We start from the raw sequence: 23262 nt of genomic DNA, 5'->3' as shown, positions 1-23262 counted from the left end.
CCCATCCGTGCACACAGCGACACAAAAAGACCAGTTAAAGCACGGTTTAGGTTTAACCAGAAATTTTAGTTTGGCAACCCTGCTTCGAACCGTTAACGAACTCCTCACGGAACGGCGGTTGCCGACCCCTGGTTTAGATTATGGTGTAATGTTGTTTTTTTTAATTCAGAACCAAAAAAAATATCGAGCTCGCTTCTTTTTCCTGTGAGTCATCACGTTTTTTTAGATCTATACATATGCACCCTGAGATAAAGAGTTTAGGAAGCACTGTTGTCGAGTGTCAAGCGAGGAGCGCAAACTGGCGGGAGTCATTTCCTCACCCTAAAAAAATGATTAAAACTAAACACAAAAAACTGTTTGGTGCTTTCCTGGCTTCGAGAAATCGAACGAAATAGCTCAGTGGCGAAGTACGCTGAATTCACAGTTACCTGTGGATCCTAATCGTACGTGGAACTTCAGTAAAGCGAAAATGAAACAAATGTGTGTTTCAATATATGTAAAATATAAGTATCTAATATTTAATTTCACGCCACATGTCGTTAACTCCAATAAATTACACGTAAAGAGGATAGTAGGAGGGTGGATAGGGTTTATTGTATAGTGTATTTCCAACAAAAACTAAACAGCATAACAAAAACAATATATTTAAAATATTTACACCAATTCAACCCCTACTACTGTAAGTAAGAATGTGTTTAACAAAATAAGTTTATTATTTATTCGTGAGTTACGATAAGTAGTATAAATGCTTTATCACCAGCATTTTAACGCACGCCCGTCAAAGTTCAACAATGCATGCACCGGCAAGCAACAACATCTTTGCATATATAATATGTATTTTCAAATAAACTAAAAATAAAACATTATAAGGGTGCATATTCAGTAATTACGCACACAACGTTCTACTGTACAAAACCACAACAACAGTGTTTTTCTTTCATATTTGAACTTATATTTTATATTTGCAGTAATCCTGCGAATTCAATTGACATTTACAACAGACATTTTAAATTTAAACTAAACATATCTGGCTACACCATCCTCGAAAGCCATTCCAGTTTCGCAATCTTCCAAACCAGAATCTGGTGAAAGTGGGGCTGATACGTACTCGGGAAAAGGATCTTCATCCTCAACGCAGGGAAGGGTAAGCACTGTCAAGGGTTGTTTAACCAAGCCACTTTGTTCGGGAAACCTTGTGTTTTCATAGACAGGTGGGCCTTCCACTTGTCGTTTTATATATAAACTGGGTTGCAATGATTCATTTGCGACGTGAGACCTGTTGCCTTTATCTCCCAGTGATTGATTGTCGAATCTGGGTGCGGAGAAATTAGTAAAACTTCTGTGAGGTGTGTCTATCACATTGGCACACTCGACGTCCATGTCATCATTCTTTTCAAATCGAAACCGACTTTCGCTGCGGTTCATCACGGAAGCCTGCAAAATATCATTTCTTACTGAAGTCACGATTAGCACCGACATCCGTATATTTTACATTGACAATTATAACCTAATTAAGGCATTGCAGATTATATCTTAGCTCGTCACACCTGAAATAAGAATACGTGTTGCTAAATCCTGACCTTAATCAGTAACACATCCCGTCACAGTGTGTTGTGCGCACATTAAATAATATTTAAACTTCCAGGAAAACGTTCAGTTAAGCAGTTTTAACCTATTACCACAGAACTTAATTTTTATGGTGGAAGGTATATGTCCAACATGGTTATGAATATTTTTAGCTTTTGTGGAAAGTCATTAAAATTGAAAACCTTACATCTATTGCGTCTAGCCGACTACATTTCACATCATACGTCAATTAATGAACGCATGAGCATTTGATTGATAATTTGGGAGTTTTGATGGCAACTCACAACTGTTCCGTAACGTATTTACCAAAACTATAGCAGTTTTGAAATAAAAAATGAAAAAAAAATGTTGTATTTGATTGTATGGTGACATTTTGTTTATGTTTATATTAATTTTTGTGAGAGCTAATTTTATCAGTCACGTATACCATATTTTATAATTCAGCGCTTTAGGTCAACCTTTCAATATACAAATAGCAGCTTTTAGGGCGGTTTGTGTGAAAATCACTAACACTAAATGTCTTCATTAAATATATAAACAAAACTAACTCCAATAATTGAACAAGGGTTTAGAACAGACCATAAATATGAACAGGAAATCTTGACGTGTAGTTTAATATTATGTATAAAATTATTAATTGTTGTTGTTAAAATTACAATGCAGTTTATCCTCAGATTATTTGACTTTAGTTTGAATTTTTTATTTTGCTTTTTACGATTTTTAACTTTTAACTAATGCTAATGACTAAAATACAGATTAAGGCCAGTCGCACCTATTAGAAAAGCATCATCAACAACAACACATGTTTATAGCTAGATTTTTGACACGTTTATTATGATATACAGCTAATATAATTTTATTTATATTATTTACTTACGAGTGATGGCGGGAGATCAAGGACGCTCTTGGCTCGAATGTAGTTGTTAAGCCGAATTGTAAGACTAACCAGAATAACACAGAGTGCCACGAACGCAGCCCCTCCCAAACAACCCAGTATAATCTGCATCAGCACTGCAGTACCCTGAGGTATTGCATGGGATGACTTGTCTGTAATAAAGTATGGGTGAACACAAATTAAACAAATTTACAAGAGATGCATTGTAGTTTTGAAGCCACACTATAATTAATTTGAGAAAGATTAAAAAAAGTATTCTATCGTTTTGGAAACAATTTATTGGTTTACGAATTGCAAATTTGCACATTCATTTCAAATTGAAGTGTTTATAAACTACATTATAAATATTCTATACGTTATAAATACTCTAAACTAACTGCACCAATAAAACATAGCAACCTTCCATGCACACGGGATCGGTCCAACCAACTGAGAGAAATTGAAAGCCGGAAAGCGACATACGAAAGCAATGTGGCGATGCTTTGCTTAGTGGTATGTGGAATGATAGCACATCTGCTCTTATTGTAAAAATTCGTGAATTTGCAGCAGTTTCGTTCTGAAAGATTAGGAAGCTTTCAATTTGACAAAAAGTTAAAAAAAATGTCATCTCACCTTTAACCAATACTGAATAGTGTACATGGGATTATCTGTTTCAAGAACTTCTGATAGAAGTTGTCCCGACCATCTAACTCTGGGAGGATCAGGTATAGACAATTTCGCCATCTTTCCGTCTGTTTCAACTGTAAAGTTTGGGGCTTGGAGATAACCTATTATAACATACGAGAAAATAAAGCACATTTCACTGAAAAAACTTGAATTTATACAAGAAAACATAGCTAAGAATCAAAATAAGTTTAGCAAAAAAGTTCATCAATCATCCACAGGTATGACTATAGTATTTTACGGGTATCATATTATTGGCTTGGAAAATAATTGAGTCATACATTAAAACCTCTTTATATTGGCGCTTTCTGCTCAATTTTAATAAATAAAACCACATAAAAAGAATAAATAAAATTTGACTGGACACGTACTTAACGGTGCTTAATGCTTTTTCTGATAAGGTTAGTGAGATAGCAAAATCGTTTAGACATTGAGCGATTGTGGAGGAGATAGTTGTTAATTTTACAAAAAAACAATGTCTATCGTCGCGTGCACAAGTAGAGGCTGCAACAACATTTCTTTGAAACGGCAATTTTTAGTGATAGCAGCGTTTGAGAAACGACGATGGGAAACGATGGTCGTTTATCAGCGTCACACAAATAATGCAGTCGCATAGCATCTTGGATTTCTTTTCCGCTCTCACATTACTATACTCGTAAAACACAACTAATCCCGCGAGTAACGAAACGATTCCGTTCGTAAATGTTCAAGTAAATATGTACACTGCCTTAATATAACTGTTATGTGTATTTTATGTTTTGTAGCATAAAATTAATATAGTTATTGGATAAAACTCTGCCTCCCTAATTCTTGCTATATTTTTGAATAGGTTTGGCACCCAAAACATTTTACACACAAAAAACTTACCATCCACAGAAGGAACAAAGTCATCGATTGTAACTGGGTTGCTGACATTATTTTCTCCAATCTTAAAATTAACGGCATATCCGTTGAACTCAAAAGGGAGAACTGGCACCGCAGAAACCCAACAGTAATGCTGCTCAATATTGATACATGTAGGAATGGGCTCCCAACTACAAAAAAAATATATATAAAGCTACACTTGATTTGGCCGCAAACACGCAAAATAGGCGCGCTTATAAAGCAAAGAAATATTGAGAATGTAATAAACAGCTTTAAAAAATATTTTTTCGAAATTTAAAAATGTCAACTGAAAGTGACAGAATAACCGAGACACCCTTTAAAAGCGTTGCTATGCGGCATGGATCAAAGTCATATAAACAATAGAATAGTATAAGGATAATAGTCAATTCAGTCCTTATGTGACATCCAAACACCGATAAAGATATGTAACAGCTTTTGTCACTGTTTGTTGTTCGTACAAAACAGCACAATCTAAACATGTCTGCACTATAAATTTAAAGAACTACCTCCACTTGTACGATGTTTCGTTGTACGTCAAATAGAATACCGAAAATTGCATGTTTACATCAGTATGGTTTTGAAATTCGCCAACCATAGAAAGAGGGCTGTTCCACATAAGCATTGTGTCCAAGTTGATGGAGATAAGCCTCACATTGACGACTCCTTCGGTTTTTGCTGATGAAATCAATTAAATAAAGTACAATAGGACGATAAATACATTTTCCATATGTACAACATTATTATAAAACTCACCTTGTGCTTTGATCTCCAACATTCCAGAAACAATAAATAGGAGAAAAGCAGTTCTATAAAATTGCATGCTGGCCAGCTTCTGATCAAACATATTCTTACTGAAATATCTAACGTCTTTACGTCGATTACCCTAACTACAGGGAATATCATACCACAAATTCTTTTAATAATATCCTGTTCTAAAAATTCTGACTTCTTCGAACCCTAGTTAATCATTTTATTAACCACACCGTATAGTGTCTCAAAGAAGGCACTATAATTTGACGTTTCCCTGATCAGTTAGTCGCAACGCGATACCATGACGCGTGTGCACAGAATGAAAATAGCTCGGTTTTATAAAAAAGAACGCCCAACAAAAAGGTCTACAGATTAAAAGCAAAAAAACTTTGTTGCGCAACTTAATTAGTTACTGTCGTATGAAATGTAATTTATATTCTTGGCATTAGTTCACTTTTTTCCAATCAATCGATACTTACATTTTCCAATCAATCGATACTTACTAAATAGTAACTTGGTAGCCTTTTTTAAGTTAGCTAACTTTGGTATTTTTTCAGACACAAATAATAAAAAGTAACATACATATTCATACAAAATACAGTGGCAACATGATGCAGTACAGCTTTTGGTACCTAAAACTAGTTTCCCTATACAACGCCGTCATTGAAACCAATACAAGCATCCTGCACCTGTCAGGTTAATGAGCGATATGTGGTTCGAAGTTTAGCTAGGATTAGTTACCAGGTAAATGCACCCAAAAAGTGCTGTTTAAAATATTATAAAGTTGTTAAATTTAAAAGCATGTAAAACATATGAAATCAATCAATTATTGTCTGTTACTCGTGCAGCAAACGTTCTACATCCTAACCTCATCGACTTACGCATTTCCATACAACTCTTCCGCATAACAGCGTGATGCATACCTGCGCTACAAACCTAAGAATATATGTTGTGACGGTATAAAGCGCACGCCACGTGGTCGGGTTTTGTGTTCAGTAAACGCTATCGAACCGAACAGTTTGTAACGTTTTGCATAAAACCTTTTTGTTCCATCTTGTCTGATACGCTGAAGATGCTAATGGAGTGATCTGTTGACGCGAAGGCAAATGCTGTCATCAGAGGTGTGCCCAAAACTGTCAGACCCTTAAATAGTAATTGCTTATATTGTTCATCAACACACTAAACAGATCTGATTTTAGTTTTATGTGAAATCAGCATCTGTATACTATTTGTAATTCGTAACGTTAATATGACCGATAAGTTATATGCTTTCAAACACACAATTAAATATATTTAAATTAAATTCAAATGTCGTATTTATCGTTTGTCTTTAATATTTCATATTTTTTGTCTGCTACTTGTCTAAAATATATATACTTAGATATTAGAGGTATAATGATTATAGTAACACAAACTAAACCCACATTAATACTTGCGATACCAGCTTTCATTTTATCTGCTGTGTTTAGCAACTTCTTCGCCATCTCCATATATCCATCTTCGCCCAAGGCACGTAAAGCAACCCAGGCTGCAGCCAAGTGACCACCTGTGGCATGTGGAAAAAATTAACAATAAAAATAACATTCCTCAAGTTAGGTAGACATTCGTAATGCGTTTTGGTCTACCTGGGCGTGTCCCAGCCATCGTGGGTGAAGCGAAGAGTCCACCAGCCCATCCGGAATACGCGAAGAACTGAAACTTGCGAATGCTACTGTCACGGTAGCACACAACACTCGCGCCTTTAGTTGCATAACCGTATTTATGAAGGTCGGCGGAAATAGAAGTGACTCCCGCTACCCGAAAGTCCCATGGCGGAATTGTCCGACCCAGCTGTTCTACCCTAGTGATGTTAAATAGGTTTGGAGACAATAAATAAAAAATATGCGAAAACAGAAAGATCACTGAACAAAAAAAAGAATTACATTAATAGTGCGTATAGCATAATATTATATTTTTGCAAGCATTACGTTGGCAGTAATTACGATTATTAAATAAAATTTCCTTTCGTTTTAAGTGCAAAATAAGTATGATTGACTGATTGGTTGAGTTATAAAAACTTATCTTTTTTAATAGACGCACCATGGCAACATAAATCCTCCAAAACAGGCGTCAACGTGAAAAGGCAGTCCGTGACGAATTGCTATCTTTGCTATTGATTCAATTGGATCAAGAATTGCCTATAAAAAATATTACATAAAATATACATGAGATTAGATTTAAATGAAAGGTAATAAGATGAACACCTGGGGATAAGAGGGGGCTGACGCAAGCACGAGTATTGTGTTGGAATCAATTTCATTCTCAAATTCTGAAACATCACAAGTAAGAGTTGATAGAGTGACAGGGACATGCTTAATTTTAAGTTGAAAGTAGTGAGCAGCTTTCTCAAAGGCAGGATGGATGGTGATCGGGGCAACCTGCAAAGTCAGGACAGAAAACAAGAAATTATAAAATCATATTTTTTTTTGTAAAAAATAAAACTTTTAACTATCTGTAATTGCGTTGAGAACTGGTATTTACTGGATTACTATAGGTGGGGACAACGTAATAATTGACCGGTTACCGAGCTCACTCGCCAGTAAAGTTAAGAATTCCGTAGGTTAAATGGCTGGCCATAAATTCAGTCCAAATATTGCAATATCCACTTCAAAACCTACTACTTTTTTTTCATTTTTTGGGCATCAGCTTGTAATTTACCGTGTCATACGTAATACAATAAACCAAAAATATTGTTCGCTGTCATTCATATTGTTCCACTAGGTTAAAAAAAATAAAAAAGTCATAAAAAGTCATCCAGCAGTGTTTTAAAGGTAATTAAATGTATGGTATTCTAAGATTTTGTTCCTTCGTTGATTTTTAGGGATTTTATTTATTATTTTGCTAAACAATTATCAATATTCTGAAACATTTTTAATAACAAAAATATTGTATTTTGTGCTGAGGAAAATGTTTTACTTATATGCCAACAAAAATTGAGCGCCAGTAGTGGTGCGTGTGCACCGGGCCCCAACTGACGAAGTGAATATTAGATAACATGGTAATCTTACCACATTTGGGTTAACAATCTTTGGGTTGAGGTGCTTTGCGCGATCCCGATATGTCTTCATCGCCATTAGAATGCTTTCGGTTCCTCCAGATGTGACGCTGCCAACAACATTACCGTCTCCGTTCAACATGTTGGCAGTCATTCCAACCACCTCGTTTTCAAATCGCCTACACATTGCAACAAAGACAAAACAATAAAGGAGTGAAGAACAACGAATATAAAATAGCTTATCAATTATTATCAATATTTGGCAAAAAAATACCAAATCAATGTTTTATTGAATAATAAGTTTCAATGTGAATGTAACAAAAGTTTTTATGTAACTCATACTTATATTAACCCGTTTAACTAAGTTCGAGTAAGTTTATATCTTTACTTGTCGTTTAAATATTTTGCGCATTTTTTCCAGGCAGCTAATACAAAAATCGTAAATTAGACAACAATTTATTAAATTAATTAACATTATATTTTAATAAACCATCAGATCCTATAGTAAAATACACCGCGATATTTTGTTTTGATCAGAACGAAGTTGGGTACCACTGACTATAAAGTGCGCCAAAGATTTTATTATACATAACAAAGCGTCACTGTAGCATTACTACACTTTTTACATGTTAAGACGTTGGTATAAATCTGCAAGTGTCCCACCAGAAGGAACTAACTTTCCTAATTTAAAGAGTTGGTAGGCACTAGGCATCCTAAAGGTTCGACATTGTACTTTTCTACGTAAAGCAAAATTTTTCTATTTGTATAAACATGTTACCTCAAAGCCGGGAAAACCACAGGGTTAAGTGCGTTATCGTGCATAAAAGCATCCAGAAAGGCGTGGATTACATCGGACCTGTCGTCATCAGCGCCATCTAGCGTCAGATCGGTAAACATGCGAAATGCTTCTTTCTGAAATAAAATTGAAATTTAAAGGCTTTGTGGATATGTAAAAGAAAATAAAAATTTGTGACCTTTTTAACATTTTAAATTTCCGTTTAAGGTTTAAGGTACCTACGTTTTTCATTAACGCACAACGCGTTCTTTGTGTTAAATAACCTTAAAACCCCAAAATACGAACCGCTTAAACTTCCTATCATCGGCATTTCTTTGCCCTTTTTATCGTATAAGCTTTTCTCTATGTATAATATTTATTACATGTGTATAACATTCTGCATAAATTGCCATCAATTGAGTCCTATGAAAAAATACTAGCCTTCATTACATGGATTGTATCACACAAAGGTTTGTTTAGAACTTTAACAGACGAAAAATATATTCAAAGTTTCCATACTCGAAAAGCGCGGATTCCATACTCGAAAAGCGGTTTATTCTCATTGGCTAACAATCATTTAGCACTTTTCCTAAAACTTTGTTAATAACAGAACATTAATTTTTTGTGGTGAGAAAAGTAAGTTATGTATAAAATATAGGAGGCTTCACAATGGAGCTTGCACCGGGCCCCAACTTACGAAGCTATGGCCCTGCGCCATGCTCTTTTTAACACCTACTTTATAATTTTCTGGTTGTGTGGTATTGCAACCACAAGAAACACGAGTGCTATGAAAGCTGTCACATTATATTAATTATTAACTTATTTTTATGCGACAGATATACCTGTAGTTCGAATCGCGGTCCCTCGGAAGTATAAACATACGCAAATAGTCTGCCATTTTCGGAGAGATGTTTTTCACCCGCTTTGAAATCTTTTAATTCCTGTTGCAAAGCTTCGATTGTGACGCCTGAAGTTCAAAAACACATTACGAGTTTGCTGTTTAAAACTGTAGAAACTTTTGTAGAAACATCACACGAGCATTTTAACATAATGCGATTCGAAAAGAATACTCTTACCTTTGTTGGGAATTCGTATAGCATTTTCCTTATTAGTGTTATCCTTTTGAAACGCTTGTGATACAAAGCCCGTAACTTCTTTTTTGGTAAACGCTTTCACCAACGAGTTTGACCCAGGCAACAGAAGAAGAAAATTGGCGAATGTCTTTAAAACGCCAATGGTTCCAAATTTGTAGAAAACGTCGATTAGGTGTACAGCCACGAGCGTAGTTATGAGGTAGGAAAGACAACTCGCTGCCTCTATTAAAAACATTTTAACTCCTTTTCAAGCAATAAGTGCTGTTTGCTGCTCCTTGCAACATACACTGAACTAAATGTCACGCTTCAAAGCACAACACACTCCAAATTGCACAGTACCACCGGGCTTGGTTAATAGTTACCCAAACATTGCAGTGATGACACGCCAAACAGCTATTTAATAGGCGTGTCAATAGATTGCAAAGAAAGATTTGATTCTGATTATGTTTTACCTAGTTGTTATCAATGAAAAAATGTGATGAAAGTATAATTAAAACCCATGATATTTAGACTGTTTATAAAAACAGATATAAAACGTAAAATAATTTCTTAAAATAATACAAAAACAACAACTTAGTGAACAGCTTCTGCTACACCAGTGGTCGGCAAACTTTTTTGTCGCGGCCCAAAGCACTCTTTTTAGAGCTGTAGAAGGCCCACTACGTAAAACCATTAGATAAACATTGGCGGATTCAGGATATTTGATTTTATGGTGAAATATTAAACAGCGCCTCAATGGCCAAAACACTGTTATACCATAAAGTAATTGTAGAACATACTTTAAAACGAACAATATACGCACCAACCGCGAATTTTTTTTCAATTACATACAGTTAAAGTTAGCAAAAAATATAGAAGACAGGCTCCCAGGACCACATTTGGCACGTGGGCCTTTCCAAGCTGAGCCAATTTAAAAATTCTATGACACACCAACTTTGAAAACCAAGTTCAATGTACGGCTATCACGCGGCCCACAACTACATGATAACACTAAACTTTTCGAAAGTAACTCGCCGCCCACTAAAAATGGCTCTGCGGAATACATTTGGGTCGCGGCCCACAGTTTGCCGACCAATGTGCTACACCGTTTGATAACATGCTTATCAGTTGCGTGCTCACTGCTCATACGTTTTACCTCGTTTTTTCCACCTTGTCGCTTATTGCCATTCGCTGTTGTTGTTTTTGCCTCTGACCTCTGCTGGTGTTTTATAAATTTATACGCGATATTATATATATATTTTACATTTTGAATACTATTCTCTAATTTTATCCTGGGTTGCTTTTTGTACAGAAACTGATAATGCCTATTCATAAGGCTATATATTTATTTATGAAAAATTTTAAGGAATGATTTTATGTTTTATGCCTGTGTTTATAAACGGTCTAAATATCAAGTGATACGAAAGCTAGACAATTATTTTACATTTTATTGTCTGTGGGAGATTCCTTATCTCCTAAAGTGTTTCAGCTTATAAAAATAGGAGCTGAATGCAAATGCTGTGCCCATATAACTTTTTTCTAACTAAACCCACAGTTAACGTTTGTGTGAAAAACATATTAACCAATATTCGCCAAGTCTTATGGTTAATACGCTCAATCAAACAAGTTTAGGTAAACAACTGCGTTTTGGTTGAACATGAAAAAGGTTTAAAACCCTGTGGCGCGCTTTACCTTATGTTCCCCGTCGAGTGACATTTCATGTCGCAGCGGGGTGTAAACTAAAAGAAATTCTCAATGAATACAAAACTTGTAAACGCAGTGAACGTTTAATATTTCACAATGAAGGGTTTTTAATACTGCACGATGCAACGCTCAGCATCCACTAATCAACTGGTGCAGACTATGTAAATGTGCTAACGCAAGTGTTGATTGACATTAGCTCGGCGTTAGCGCTTAAGGAGGTTGTTGTCGGATGTTGCCTTAGCGACGAACATCGAAGCTGGTAGCGTTGCGTAATATAATACAGAACGAGCCAGTAAAGCATTGTTATTCTTTTGAGGTAAACTCTGGACAATAGAAAAGGTTTAACTCAATACGTCGGCTAGGCGCAATCCACAGCTACGAACGATTGTTTCATTATACCTGTAGCGTTCTTCGGGTAGGTCGGTTTGCCAGGCAAGCCGTTGATTGTGAGTTGGCCTCAACATGTTAAAGGATTGAGATAACACTTTTTTCATAATGTTGCTTAGTGTTTAGGTAACCAGCTTAGTAAGCCATTCGTATTTTTCTTTTACTATACATTCAAACTATACAGAACCTGTTGAGAAAACTAAGTTTCATCTTTTGTGGCGATTTTCCAAAGTTCGTATAGTGTTCTTTTTCATAAGTGCCTTTGTATTGAGTTTACCGCATAGTGAATACCGTTGTTGAAGAACCTTTTATTTGCATTATAGTTGTGGGCTGAAGAGTTAGTTGAATATCAGTTTACGGCAGTTACCATGGGGGAAACTGCTGAAGACAAACGGTATGTTTTCCTTATGGAATATGTCTTAAAAACGCTAAAACTTAAGCCAGACAAGTGGCAAAAATGCATTGGAGTCGAAGAAAACAAAATCTTTATACAAGAGTTTTTTGACAAGGCTGACCAGCCTTTGCTTATATTGGGCCTCAACCAAGGAGGCTTGCTCCTTCCAACAAACGTATTTCCGCTATCCGGTAAAACAAAAGCGGTTTATTTCATCAAAAGGGCCAGGGAGCAGGTAACACCTGACGACATTCAAAATCAGTTGTTATTTGGCGATCTTTCTTACGCTCCACTGGATCAAATGTCGTCGTTGGTTGATGACGTAAGTATTAAATTTACCTTTACAGAAGAGGGCGTATTTTAAATGTTCGATGACTTTGTCAGTAGTTTCATTCACACAGTTTGTTTATCCGGAAAGTCATGGTGCTTCTTCAACATCAAAAGCCTTACAAAAACTCTCTATATCTATAGCGATGTTATTTTAGTTGAAGTACCTTGAGTCCTAGACTAAACAATGGGCAAGGATTTTGCCGAGCGCCTACGATGCCACACACAAGCCTATACTTAGCTATATCAGCTTATTAAAGTTACTTCTTTATTTGTTTAGTGCTTCGTATAAAAAGGCAAAACTCAATATCGCTTTTTGTCAATCATTAGTATTATCAATTTTGGTTAAACAATAATTGGACATTAATATGTATTATAGTATTAGACTTCTAAAATTCTATATTCAGTACGAAATCTATATAAATTGTCCCCGTATTAGCCTACTTGCGGCTAGGTCTCCATGGTGCTAGAGTGGCTTATCAACATTCAATCATAGTGAATGATTTGCTATGTTTCGAAACGGCGTATAGGTTACCTATCGAAGTACCTCGCGCGAAACCAGACTTGGACAACTAGATAATTCTAGTTTTCTAATTCAATAAATTAGAGCAAAATGCAGCTAAACCTAATTCTAATCTAGTTTGTGAATTGCTTGTGTGCTTCCCTCAGTCGAAACAAAAATTTTAATTTGCACGAATGATTTTTTCTACGTCCGGTTTGTTTACGTTACGGTGCTGTCTTATGAACTAGATCAGCGCTTCTCTACCGTTGTCCAGTGGAAGGCTGCAAAGTGCGTCGCGGACGAACGGAAAACGTTTTCACAAATATTGGACATATATTTTTTAACAGTTTTTTATTTTTAATTTTCGGTAATGTAATAAAAACTTGCAGGAAATTAAAAAAAGAAATACCAGTATGCCAAAAAAAAAATCGCGCTCGCCAGGTGTGCCCTCACTTAAAAACGTTATCAAACACTAAACTAGATTAACTATTGAAGTTATCGCGTTTCTTTAAAGTAGTTTTATTATACTTTTCATTAGTAGTATAGAACTATAGATGCGACGTGCGGACTCAAATTTTAAACCAAACAAACGCTTTTTTTCGCGCTTTGCGGCAACACTTTCCTGCCTCCTTAAATGTTATTAAACACGTTTTTTAGTGCAAAACAAGATGCGAGGCCCGCCTGATTCACAGTTGTTCTAACATTTAAATACCACAATTCTTAGTTAACATTTTGCCCGCAGAGACCTTGTTGAGTTTGATTTTAGCCCGCAACTTCGAAAAGGTTGCCGACCCCTGGCCTAAATGTTTAATTCAGCACTGGTCACAAAACTGGACTTCGGTGTGTCGAATGGCCACCGTTACTATTTTATAAAAAAGGCCATTAGACTGGGTTATGCTTTGGCCATTAATGCAAAGAAGAGTATTCATGACGTCATAAACAGGACTGTTTACTTAAGCAAAAATCATTCACGAAAGTAAAGAATTGACACCATTGCTCTTTATTCCAACAAAAATCATTCACACAAGTAAAGGATTGGTTGTTGTTGCTCCTTATCCTGCTAGATTTTTGGTTTATATTGTTTATTTTTGTTTTTTTATTTTTCGTTTACTAAATGCGTTCCAACAAAGACTTATTGTACACGGCGACCTCCCAGACAACCTCTTGCGACCCCCCTGTGGGTCGCGAGTCGCGACACTCCCAGGTTGGGGACCACTGAGTTACAGTGATCTGAATACGGCAGAATACCTATTATACGTACTGTCCAGTGTTGACAGGTCCTTTTAAGAGGCATATCAAGGGGGAGAAGCACACCATGGCGCCTTGCCCAACCGAAAACTACATTTTTGCCGCTATATAAGTGCAAAAAGTTTCGTGTTAGGCGCAACTTTTTTGTAAATTTTGGCATACTAAATCTTCTCAAAGACACCGCTCACACGATGTCATGTTGCGCCGTGTCAAATAATATATTCTCCAATCGAGAAAAGAAGGTGTTCGCTCGAGAACAGCAGGTGTTTTTAACATTATGACTTCACGTTATACTTAGTGTTGTCAACTGTGATTTTTTTCTGTTTTTGTCTTAAATTGCATTTAGCATAGACAAAAATACTTTTTTCGAATCCACTCAAAACTGAAAGTTTCATGTCTTGCTGTTTTGCTGTAACTATTGTAGGGCCCACAATATTTGCAGCCCCAGGACCGCGGTCGTTCCCAGACGCCTTTTTTGCGGCCAACTTCGCATATTAGACTTGTTTTTCACCTAATATTTTATTTGAATTTTACAAAATTATTAGTCTGCAACTAGTCTCAATCCAATTTTTAAATTGTACCGATTAACATAGGCCTAATTACATAGCCACACATACCAAACAACCTTGGCATAATTTGCGAGTTTTACACTTTAGCGTCTTTCTACGCTGTCTGTGCGACGTATTTTTTATCTGAAAACATTCCCTTTCAAATCTGACCATTTTACATGAAACGTTACTATGAAAGCACATTGGTTTTATGGCTATAAAAACATATTGTTTGGAGGAGCGAGCTTCGGTAAATTATGTCAAGGGGTGCGCGGCCCAAAATGTTTTGCAACAGTGATCTGAACTATATATACATACGAAAGGTAGAAGGACGTGGAATTGGTTTCATGAAAAGTCTGTTCACTTTATCGTCGGTTGTTTGTATAGTTTAGTGTGCTATGCGCTATTAAGTTTCACGAAGAATAATGGAACGTTTATTAAAAATAAAACAATGTCTCGCATTACCAGTATTTCGAGAGCGCTCCTTATAAAGTGTTTTTTTTACGTTCCAGGTGGTCGTTCCTTTGTTGTCAAACGATCGCAATCACGACACTTGGCCCCACGTCGTGTCTGGAGACGTGCTTCGTCATGTCCATAAGCTTAAGAGCAACGTATTCGTCGTATCGGGACAGGTAAACCGCCATGTTTGCTTGTTTGTTAACTTCGAGTCTGTTGAAAACATTTACAATAGAATTCCCTCTTATTTGTGACTATTATATTCGTAATTCTGTTTTTGTGTAGTTCGTATCTATCAAAAAAGCGATTTTTACAAAAATACTTATACTAAAACTGCGATGATCTCATTAAATTTCGAACATTTTTACAAAACCTCAATCTTACCTCTTTTGAATTACACAGGTTAAAGGAAAGACATTGCTACCGTTGCCACCCGGAACCGAAAAAATTCCAGATGAACAACCTGTCGCAGAAAAGCCAAAGTACGCCGAACATATTAATGTTTACCACTTATCTATACAAAGCACCAATTTTAACCGATACTATTATCAGCATGTGGAAACGTGCTGTTAAGTAATTCCATATGGACAAAATACAATTCTTTAAATTTTTTATTTTTTATTTTCGTCAGATTTGTAAGCATGGATTAAATTTTGTTTAGGACTCGCTGCTCTAACATTTATTTTTCTAGCCTGCTATTACTTTATGTTTGAAAAGTAAAGCGGTACTTGTGGTTAGAGTGCACTTGTTCAGCAAGTAAATATTGGTTCGCGCCTAATTCAATTTCAGAGACGACATAATAGATCGTCAAATATTGCACACTCTTGAGTCGGTGGTGATCGAGTGGAGCCACCAAGTACGTGACGTACTCAAACGCGATTCGTCTGAGTCCCTTTTGCAAGGGCTTAACCCCTTGCCTTCCACCGAACTGACCTTCTGGGCCGACCGATACGAAAACCTGCAATGCATTTATGACCAGGTGCTTGATTTGCGTCTTTAATTTTTAGTAAAGCTTCTTTTCTGGTTAAGGTTAATCGATAATAATAGGTACTACCAAATTGGAAAAGCAATATTGTTTTACGTTAGAAAATTAGTTAAACCAGCTATTATGAACTTATCTAATTAACACACCACTATTCAATAGATACATAAGTATACAATCATTTGAATTTGTTTTGTTCCATACTAAAATGATAAATTTTAGAAACTTTTTATGCTACTTATTTATTTTGTGATAAAAAAAGCAACAAATTGTTACATTTTGTTTAACTTGAATAAACAAACGTGACCTTTGTCAGCTCAAAATACCCAAAGTTAAAACGATGTCGGAAATCCTTCGTCGTGTGCAAAGCAGTTACTACCCAGCCTTCCAGCAGATGTTCCAGGATGTATTATCAGGTACTAACGTTAGCGATTCAAACAACATACAAGTAACTAGTCATAGTAACATCGCAAGGCTGATTATTTTGTAAAAGCTGATAAATCTTAATTAGTCAACATAACTTTGAACTTTCAATTAATTAATTATAAATTTATAATACAAACCGTTATGCACTTCCACAACACTTTATCTACAAATAAACACATAAACCAATTCACCAATTCTTTTTTAATGAACTTCGACAGGTGTTACCGAGGCTGAGGATATCCACAATCACTTGAAGGCGATAAAGTGGATCATCGAGGATTTAGAAGAGCGCGAGTTTGATGAGTTCCAGCTATACATCCGCCCTCTCTTTATCACCTTGTGCAAGTTGTGGGCCAACAGCAAGTTTTACTGCGTTCCAACAAGACTTATTGTACTTCTTCAGGAAGTCTGCAATCTCTTTATCAGCAAGGTAGCAAAAACGAAGGGTCTTTTGTTTTAATAAATTATTTGCAACGCTAATACAAAGTTGTCACAAACAAAACTAGTTTATGAAACAGGTAATATTTGGAAATGTTTTTATGTTAATTACCATTTATTTAAGAACCATTCCTCGTACTGCCTTAATATATTGACAAAAAGTAATGTCTAGTCATAATTAGTTCGTTTAAGTTTACTTCGTTTAAAAATGTCATGTTAAGTGCTTATGCTCTTGTAGTGTCGGTCATATCTCAATCCCGAAGAATTGTTTAAAACTGAGGTCGACGAGGTCATTCAGAAGGTTAAAGTTGCCATCAACGTTCTCGTCAGTTTCAGGTAAAACGTCGAAATTAATACCTGCCTTTATGCTATTTGCTTTGTCGAATAAAGTGTCCATTTGAAACAGAAATATTGGCATCGCTTAATGTGAATAGGCTTGAAGTACAACTTTAAGCCTTTAAGCATCCTTGTCCATAAGTTAAGTGTTATATGGTCAATTGATAGTAAAATTTTCCGTTTCAGAAGAAAGTCTCGACATCGATATAACATAACAATATATATATAGGGTTCACTTTTGCAAAACATAGAAGGATCATTACTTTTATAAAAAAGTAAAGTTAGCACCTTAAGCGCATGTACATAGGGGTTGTCGCATATTGAGGCTGTATAGCCCTTAATTGTAAAACATTTATTTGGTAACTCGGTAATACACGGCTTCATGACGTCATGGCGCTACAGGTTGTGTATATTGAAGTAAATAATCCATTAGGAAAATAACACTGAACTAAAAATTTCCAAAAAATTGATCAAGCTATAGTTGAAAACAACTTGAGCAACGTAATATAATAGAATCACAAACCTTAGTTTTGTATAAGCGAGTGCCTTCGCTATTTTGCAATAGGCTACTTGTTTTTGATCACCTCGAAATGTTAAAAAAACACATTACTGAAAGTTATTCATTTTAAACAATATTTTTGCATTACTTAGCCCTCTAACGAAGATAATACGCTATTCGTACCTTTTTGGTTTCATGTTAATTGCCACATTATTTTTTATAAACCTTCTATTTTTTATAAATCTGCTATAACACCAAGCTAGCAAGTTTGCACGTACATGTTACAACGCAATATACAATGGTAATGAACAGCGTGATGGATTCTTGCATTTTGTTTAACCACGCAAAATTTAGGTAGATGTCCCCAATATCGAGCTTATTGCAGTGATAATAAACTTACATCGCCAGGACAACGCAAGTTGCCTTTCACTAGTTAGAACTAAACCCCTATACCAGGGGTGGGCCTTTATTTTTAACCGCGGCCGCATGAGAAACTTGAAATGCTGTGGCGGGTCAGGTCTAAAATAAGATCTCAAATACATGCAATATGACGTCATACTCTGACGGGATAAAACAAATAAGCTAACGAATTTGTTATTACGTTTGTAGTTGTGCTAAAATTTGCAATTTAAGTCCAATTTAAAGAAGACGTCGCGCGAAGCGCGAAATAATTGCGTCTATATTTGTTTTAAATTTCCAACTTTAATTTAGATTTATAGGAGGGGACGTGACGCATTGAGCACAGATAAAAAATATAGACTACATATCTTGGTGTTATATTGGCATTTATCAAGTTGTGGGGCGCATTGACCCAAAAGTTAAGATTAAAATACGTAAAAATTTCTCACAAAAACTTTTTTTTTGCTGTTTGAGGCTTTAAGTTACCGATGTGTTACTTGCGGTACAACGGCCATATTGCAAAATCGGTATAAATCGGGTTCATTAACTAAATTAGGTTGACAACATGTAAATCGGTATGTTTCAGAGTTTAGAAAACGGCTGGTATTCAGTGCATATTTTAAAGACGGAATACATTCGACCGAAGCGCAAAAAATATATGAATATTAGGATAAGTTTGTTAAACTTTCGTTGGGAGAGCACCATAATGCAGAGGACGCTTTTTGTCTGTAAATATGCCAAACAATCGCGTGACACTTACGAGAAAGACAGAAGGGATTCGCGCGAATTGCGAAAATAATTTCCATTGTAGTATTTAAAACGGGCTAAAGAGTTTTGCGGGAAAGAGTCTGGAAAGAGTGTTTAAGATACCGTACAACCAAACGTGTAGAAACTCGCCTATTATTTCTGTATAAATGTTTTTATATCAAGTTTAATCGAGTGTCGCAAGACGCGTATTTGGTGATCGAATGGCAACTGTTCCTATTTATATTCGACAAGGCTATTAGATTGGAGCTACGCTACGGCCATGAACGTAAACAAGAATAATAGTGACGTCATAAATACGACTGTGTTCCAGAAAAAAAAAAAAAAATCTTGAAACAATTGTTATACTTGTGGGTGTTTTCCGCTCCTTCTACTACGTTTTATTTTACATGGTTTGTGTTTTCGTTACTCTTTCGTTTGACAAATACTACTCGGCTGATGTGCGGTATGGTATACATTTTGCTTCTCCTTTGGATTTGCGATTTGTTTGGCGTAAAATGATAATTACGTTTGTTATGCTATAAAAAAATTGACATTATTACACGACAGATCAGCATACGTGGAGCACAAAGAAAAGTTGTCAAGTTTCTTTGAAGAATCAGGTCGACCAGTGGTACATTGGGACTTCGACAATAGCCTAGTTTTTGCCCGATACGACAAGTTTACTAGTCGCCTGCGCGACATTCAGGTGAGTCAGCTTCATTTTCCGTTGGCCAACCCGAGTTACTAAAATTGGAAAAATGAAATATATTCCGTTTAGAGCAGATATCGCTGTTAGTATTTCTTCTTAGACTTGTGCTAAAACATTTCATTTAAATGTTATTACTTTTGTTATGAACTCGAAATATTATTTTACACACATATATGTTTGTAACTATAGCATCAGCCATTTCGGGTCTCAAAGTTGCTCGTGACGTCGCATTGAGATAATTATTTTTCTAGAATTGGCGAAAAATGTTAAACTTCTTTTTAACGTTTAGTTGCACCATAAAGTTAAATGTTGAGATCTTATTAGCGGAAAATTTTAAGTTACCAAAGTTTAGCTGGAGCATTTTTTACAGAATTTGTTCAGTGATGCGTACGATATGATGAAACTGGAAAAGATTGAATTCGGGGGTGTGAAGGGAGCTGCACTTAGTGGTCAAGTTGAAGCCTTGTTTGAAGAGTTCAACAACTCATTTAAAGTCTTCAGTGATCTAAAGTATGACCCCTTGGAACCGGAAAATGGGGTTAGTCCTATGAAATGTAAAACTTTTAGATTTAAAATTAGTTTTGGTTGGTTACGCCCACTGCGTACTGGCCTATTATATTATTGCAGATGCTGCCTGCGTATCTCAATTGGCAAAGCGACGGCCCAGTATGGCCGAGGTCGTGAGTTCTAACCTCATGATTAATGACTGACTTTGGTTAGCATTTTCAAGGACCCTGGTATACCGCTAAACGAATAAAATGAAATGTGATGTTTAATCGAGTCGTGACTTAAATTTGTATAGTATTAAAATATGTATACATTTAAACAATTTATTATACATTTTATCAATGCGTTTGTTTAAATTTAAATATTGTCGATAACTCTTGGAGCAAAAAACTGATTTACGGTGAACGAATAAAATATACAACCATGTAACCTGTTGAGCGTAGACTTAGTGTATAAACTAGCGGTAAAAGTGTACACATTGTTTTGATTCTTACGTAAGGAAGCTGCAGTCCGTCGCGATAATTTTTTTTGCTTGTGGTGGTGCTCGGTGGTACCATACAAACAATACATTCTGTTTGCTTGTGATTTTGTGTTATTAAAAAGTGAACAGTTTTAAGAGAATGGCCATATTTTTTTATGAAAAATAGTTTGTCGCGCGTCCGAATTTTCAGTTTTTATGTGATCTCCATTGAAAATGTTGCATCTCTGATTAACAGGCTTTCTACGACGACTTTGATGAGTTCAAAAGTCGTATCACGGACATCGATCGTCGTTTGGGAGCAATTTTGACGCAAGCCTTCGACGACTGTCCTTCTACAGAATCGGCTTTCAAACTTATCGCAATGTTTTCTTCGCTCCTTGACAGGCAAGCAGAACTTATCAAATACTTGCTTGGATGTGAAAGATTAGATTGGTCAATTATCACAATAGCGAAACGTTTAGGGTTTAAACAGTTTGCTTCCATAGGAAACAATATAATGATTCTCGTAATTTTACCAATGTTTTTAAACAGGGGAAGTTTATAAAAAAACATAATAATATATCACTTAAATTGACATCGTGACTCGTTTTATACTTGTTTTTAATACCAACTTCATCAAATTAAGTTCTTGGATTAATTTTGTGCTACCACCTAATATGCCAACTCAGTTGGGGTTGGGGGTAGAACAATGTTTTTTGTTTGGAAGAGGCCACGAAAAATTCACTAATGACCTCTCAAAAATAAACGCCAAAGGGTGACGTCAAAGAACAAGGGCCTTAGCTGTGCCCGAAATCCTAAAAGTGCTGGCAAAATAATAATTAAGAAGGAAACCTGACGCATAAGTAAATAAAAAGAATGACGTTTAGCATGATTGATTTCACAGTGCAAAAAATTCTGGTTGGGATTCTATGTTCGTATTTTGTAACACTTTAGCACCCTAAAATAAACCTAAACCCGTTTTGGGGTATCAAGTCATCGGTCGCCACCGTTTGCGACCGGCTGTTGAAACAAATGTCATCGCTATTTTCCCTTTTGTAAATTTCCAGGGATATAATCAGTGCTGACATCAGCCCAAAGTATCCAGTTCTACTTCAAATGTTCCATAGTGAGTTGGATGAAGCAAAGGTCATCTACGACCGACAAAAGTTATGCGGAGGAAACAACGAGGGTGAGAATCAAACTTAACATAAAGCAGAGAAACTGTTTTACACCATAAGCATAAGATTCATTCCTAAATCCAAAAATAAAACTAAAGGTTAACCGATTTCAGACCTAAATTTTATTTATAATGCTCCCTATTATTTTTTTAGCATTATGCTCATTTGTTACATACCTTAGCAGAATTTGCGTACATTCAAAGTTTGTGTTAACAGATTGTATATCGAACTCCGTAATCTATATGCATATCATACATAAAAGTTATTTCAAACATGCACATAGGATACATCCCAGTGAACAAGAACATGCCACGCGTAGCTGGAGCGATCAAATGGTCAAAGGAGCTAAGAGATCGTATACAGACCCCCTATGACAAATTTCAACACGTCGCCGTCCCGTAAGAATTCTTAAATTTTATATAAAAGTACCGGTACTGTAAGCTAGTCGATATTTGTCAGCTTGATGTAAATTTTCAATATAATTGCGTCAATCAATAGGTGTTTTATAACAGAATTCTGGAAAGCGAAGAAGGCAAAAGAATGGAGCTGAAGTACTCACAAATGATGCAGCTACTTAAACAGTTCGTGAATTTATAATTGCAATCAATTTAAAACTATTGTTTGGGGTGGTCTGGTTGTACCCGAAATTTCAGTTTCATATTAGTTTTTTTTAATAGAATTAAATAAACTATGAAGACATGATAGCCATAAAACGTTTTTAGACAGTCATAATTGGGGGAATATTTTTTTACCTAAAAATTGAGAAATTATGAGCTCCAGTATTAAAATTTTAAGGATTTGACCTAAAAATAAGTTATCGTTATTTAAAAAAATTGACCTATTAGGAATACATTGGTTTATTGTTGTATCAATTACCGCATTAGTGTCTTGTCGTCGCCAGTCACCTGTTTTTAATGTTTTACTGACAACCGGTGGGAGAAAAAAAAGTTTTTTCGGGCTTATGCAAAACCTTTGAAAATGCCTCGTCGACATATTTGTCATATCAAAACGACAGATGACTATTAAAATACAAACAAAATCGCTGGTTGTTTTAGAAAATTGTTGAGTAAACAGTTACTTAATAGCCGCTACATTAAAATAAAAGGTGAAAAGAATGGCGAAAATTTAACAAGACCTAGCATATTATCGAAAACGTAAATGGGATAATTGCAAATCATCGCTAATAAAGACACAGCAAATACTGTTTGATATGTTTGTCCAAATCAGAGATACACAACTATCAGAAGCGAAAACGAAGTTCAATTTTGTCAAGTCAAAATATAACCATTCGTAAATTTGCTTTCATAAAAACTAGTTTGCCATAATTTATATGAAGAGTCACACAAGATATTA

At 35.7% G+C, this 23262-nt stretch overlaps 2 protein-coding genes across 5 annotated transcripts in view; one reads left to right on the top strand and one right to left on the bottom strand.

The window, feature by feature from the left end:
• Positions 1-785: 785 nt before the first annotated feature.
• On the bottom strand, positions 786-9918 carry LOC146168058 (uncharacterized). The gene is made up of 16 exons (XM_083386199.1): positions 9666-9918; positions 9432-9556; positions 8593-8726; positions 7828-7993; positions 7024-7197; positions 6860-6957; positions 6406-6620; positions 6205-6326; positions 5792-5923; positions 4784-4862; positions 4537-4705; positions 4013-4179; positions 3095-3249; positions 2882-3038; positions 2465-2634; positions 786-1434 (listed from the first exon to the last, which is right to left on the bottom strand). Exons 1-16 carry the CDS (start codon positions 9916-9918, stop codon positions 1018-1020), a joined length of 2733 nt encoding a protein of 910 aa, XP_083242325.1. The 3' UTR covers positions 786-1017.
• A 2163-nt stretch (positions 9919-12081) lies between these two features.
• LOC146168057 (dynein beta chain, ciliary-like) overlaps positions 12082-23262 on the top strand; it is a 47095-nt gene continuing 35914 nt past the window's right edge. Inside the window, exons 1-13 of one of the 4 annotated variants that reach the window (XM_083387392.1) lie at positions 12082-12469; positions 15285-15404; positions 15631-15704; positions 16018-16207; positions 16527-16626; positions 16855-17066; positions 17313-17410; positions 19623-19761; positions 20135-20302; positions 20988-21136; positions 21799-21920; positions 22193-22296; positions 22408-22490. In XM_083387392.1, coding sequence (XP_083243518.1) covers positions 12122-12469; positions 15285-15404; positions 15631-15704; positions 16018-16207; positions 16527-16626; positions 16855-17066; positions 17313-17410; positions 19623-19761; positions 20135-20302; positions 20988-21136; positions 21799-21920; positions 22193-22296; positions 22408-22490 — 1907 coding nt within the window. In that variant the 5' untranslated portion in view covers positions 12082-12121. Of the gene's footprint in view, positions 12470-15284; positions 15405-15630; positions 15711-16017; positions 16208-16526; positions 16627-16854; positions 17067-17312; positions 17411-19622; positions 19762-20134; positions 20303-20987; positions 21137-21798; positions 21921-22171; positions 22308-22407; positions 22491-23262 lie in introns of all 4 variants that reach the window. The other 3 variants (XM_083387467.1, XM_083387313.1, XM_083387237.1) reach the window with 3 other exon arrangements.

The sequence above is a fragment of the Ascidiella aspersa genome, chromosome 1 (genome assembly GCF_963924565.1).
Source record: "Ascidiella aspersa chromosome 1, kaAscAspe10.2, whole genome shotgun sequence".
Classification (NCBI taxonomy): domain Eukaryota; kingdom Metazoa; phylum Chordata; class Ascidiacea; order Phlebobranchia; family Ascidiidae; genus Ascidiella; species Ascidiella aspersa.
This window is presented reverse-complemented; position numbering and strand designations above follow the sequence as displayed.

Excerpts from the sequence above, each read along its gene's own strand:
- LOC146168058 (XM_083386199.1), bottom strand. The coding sequence starts at position 9,918 with ATGTTTTTAATAGAGGCAGCGAGTTGTCTTTCCTACCTCATAACTACG. Across the intron at positions 7,994-8,592 it reads GTGGTTTTCCCGGCTTTGAG|GCGATTTGAAAACGAGGTGG; the intron begins GTAACATGTTTA and ends TGCAATGTGTAG. Across the intron at positions 6,621-6,859 it reads GGAGGATTTATGTTGCCATG|GGTAGAACAGCTGGGTCGGA; the intron begins GTGCGTCTATTA and ends TAACATCACTAG.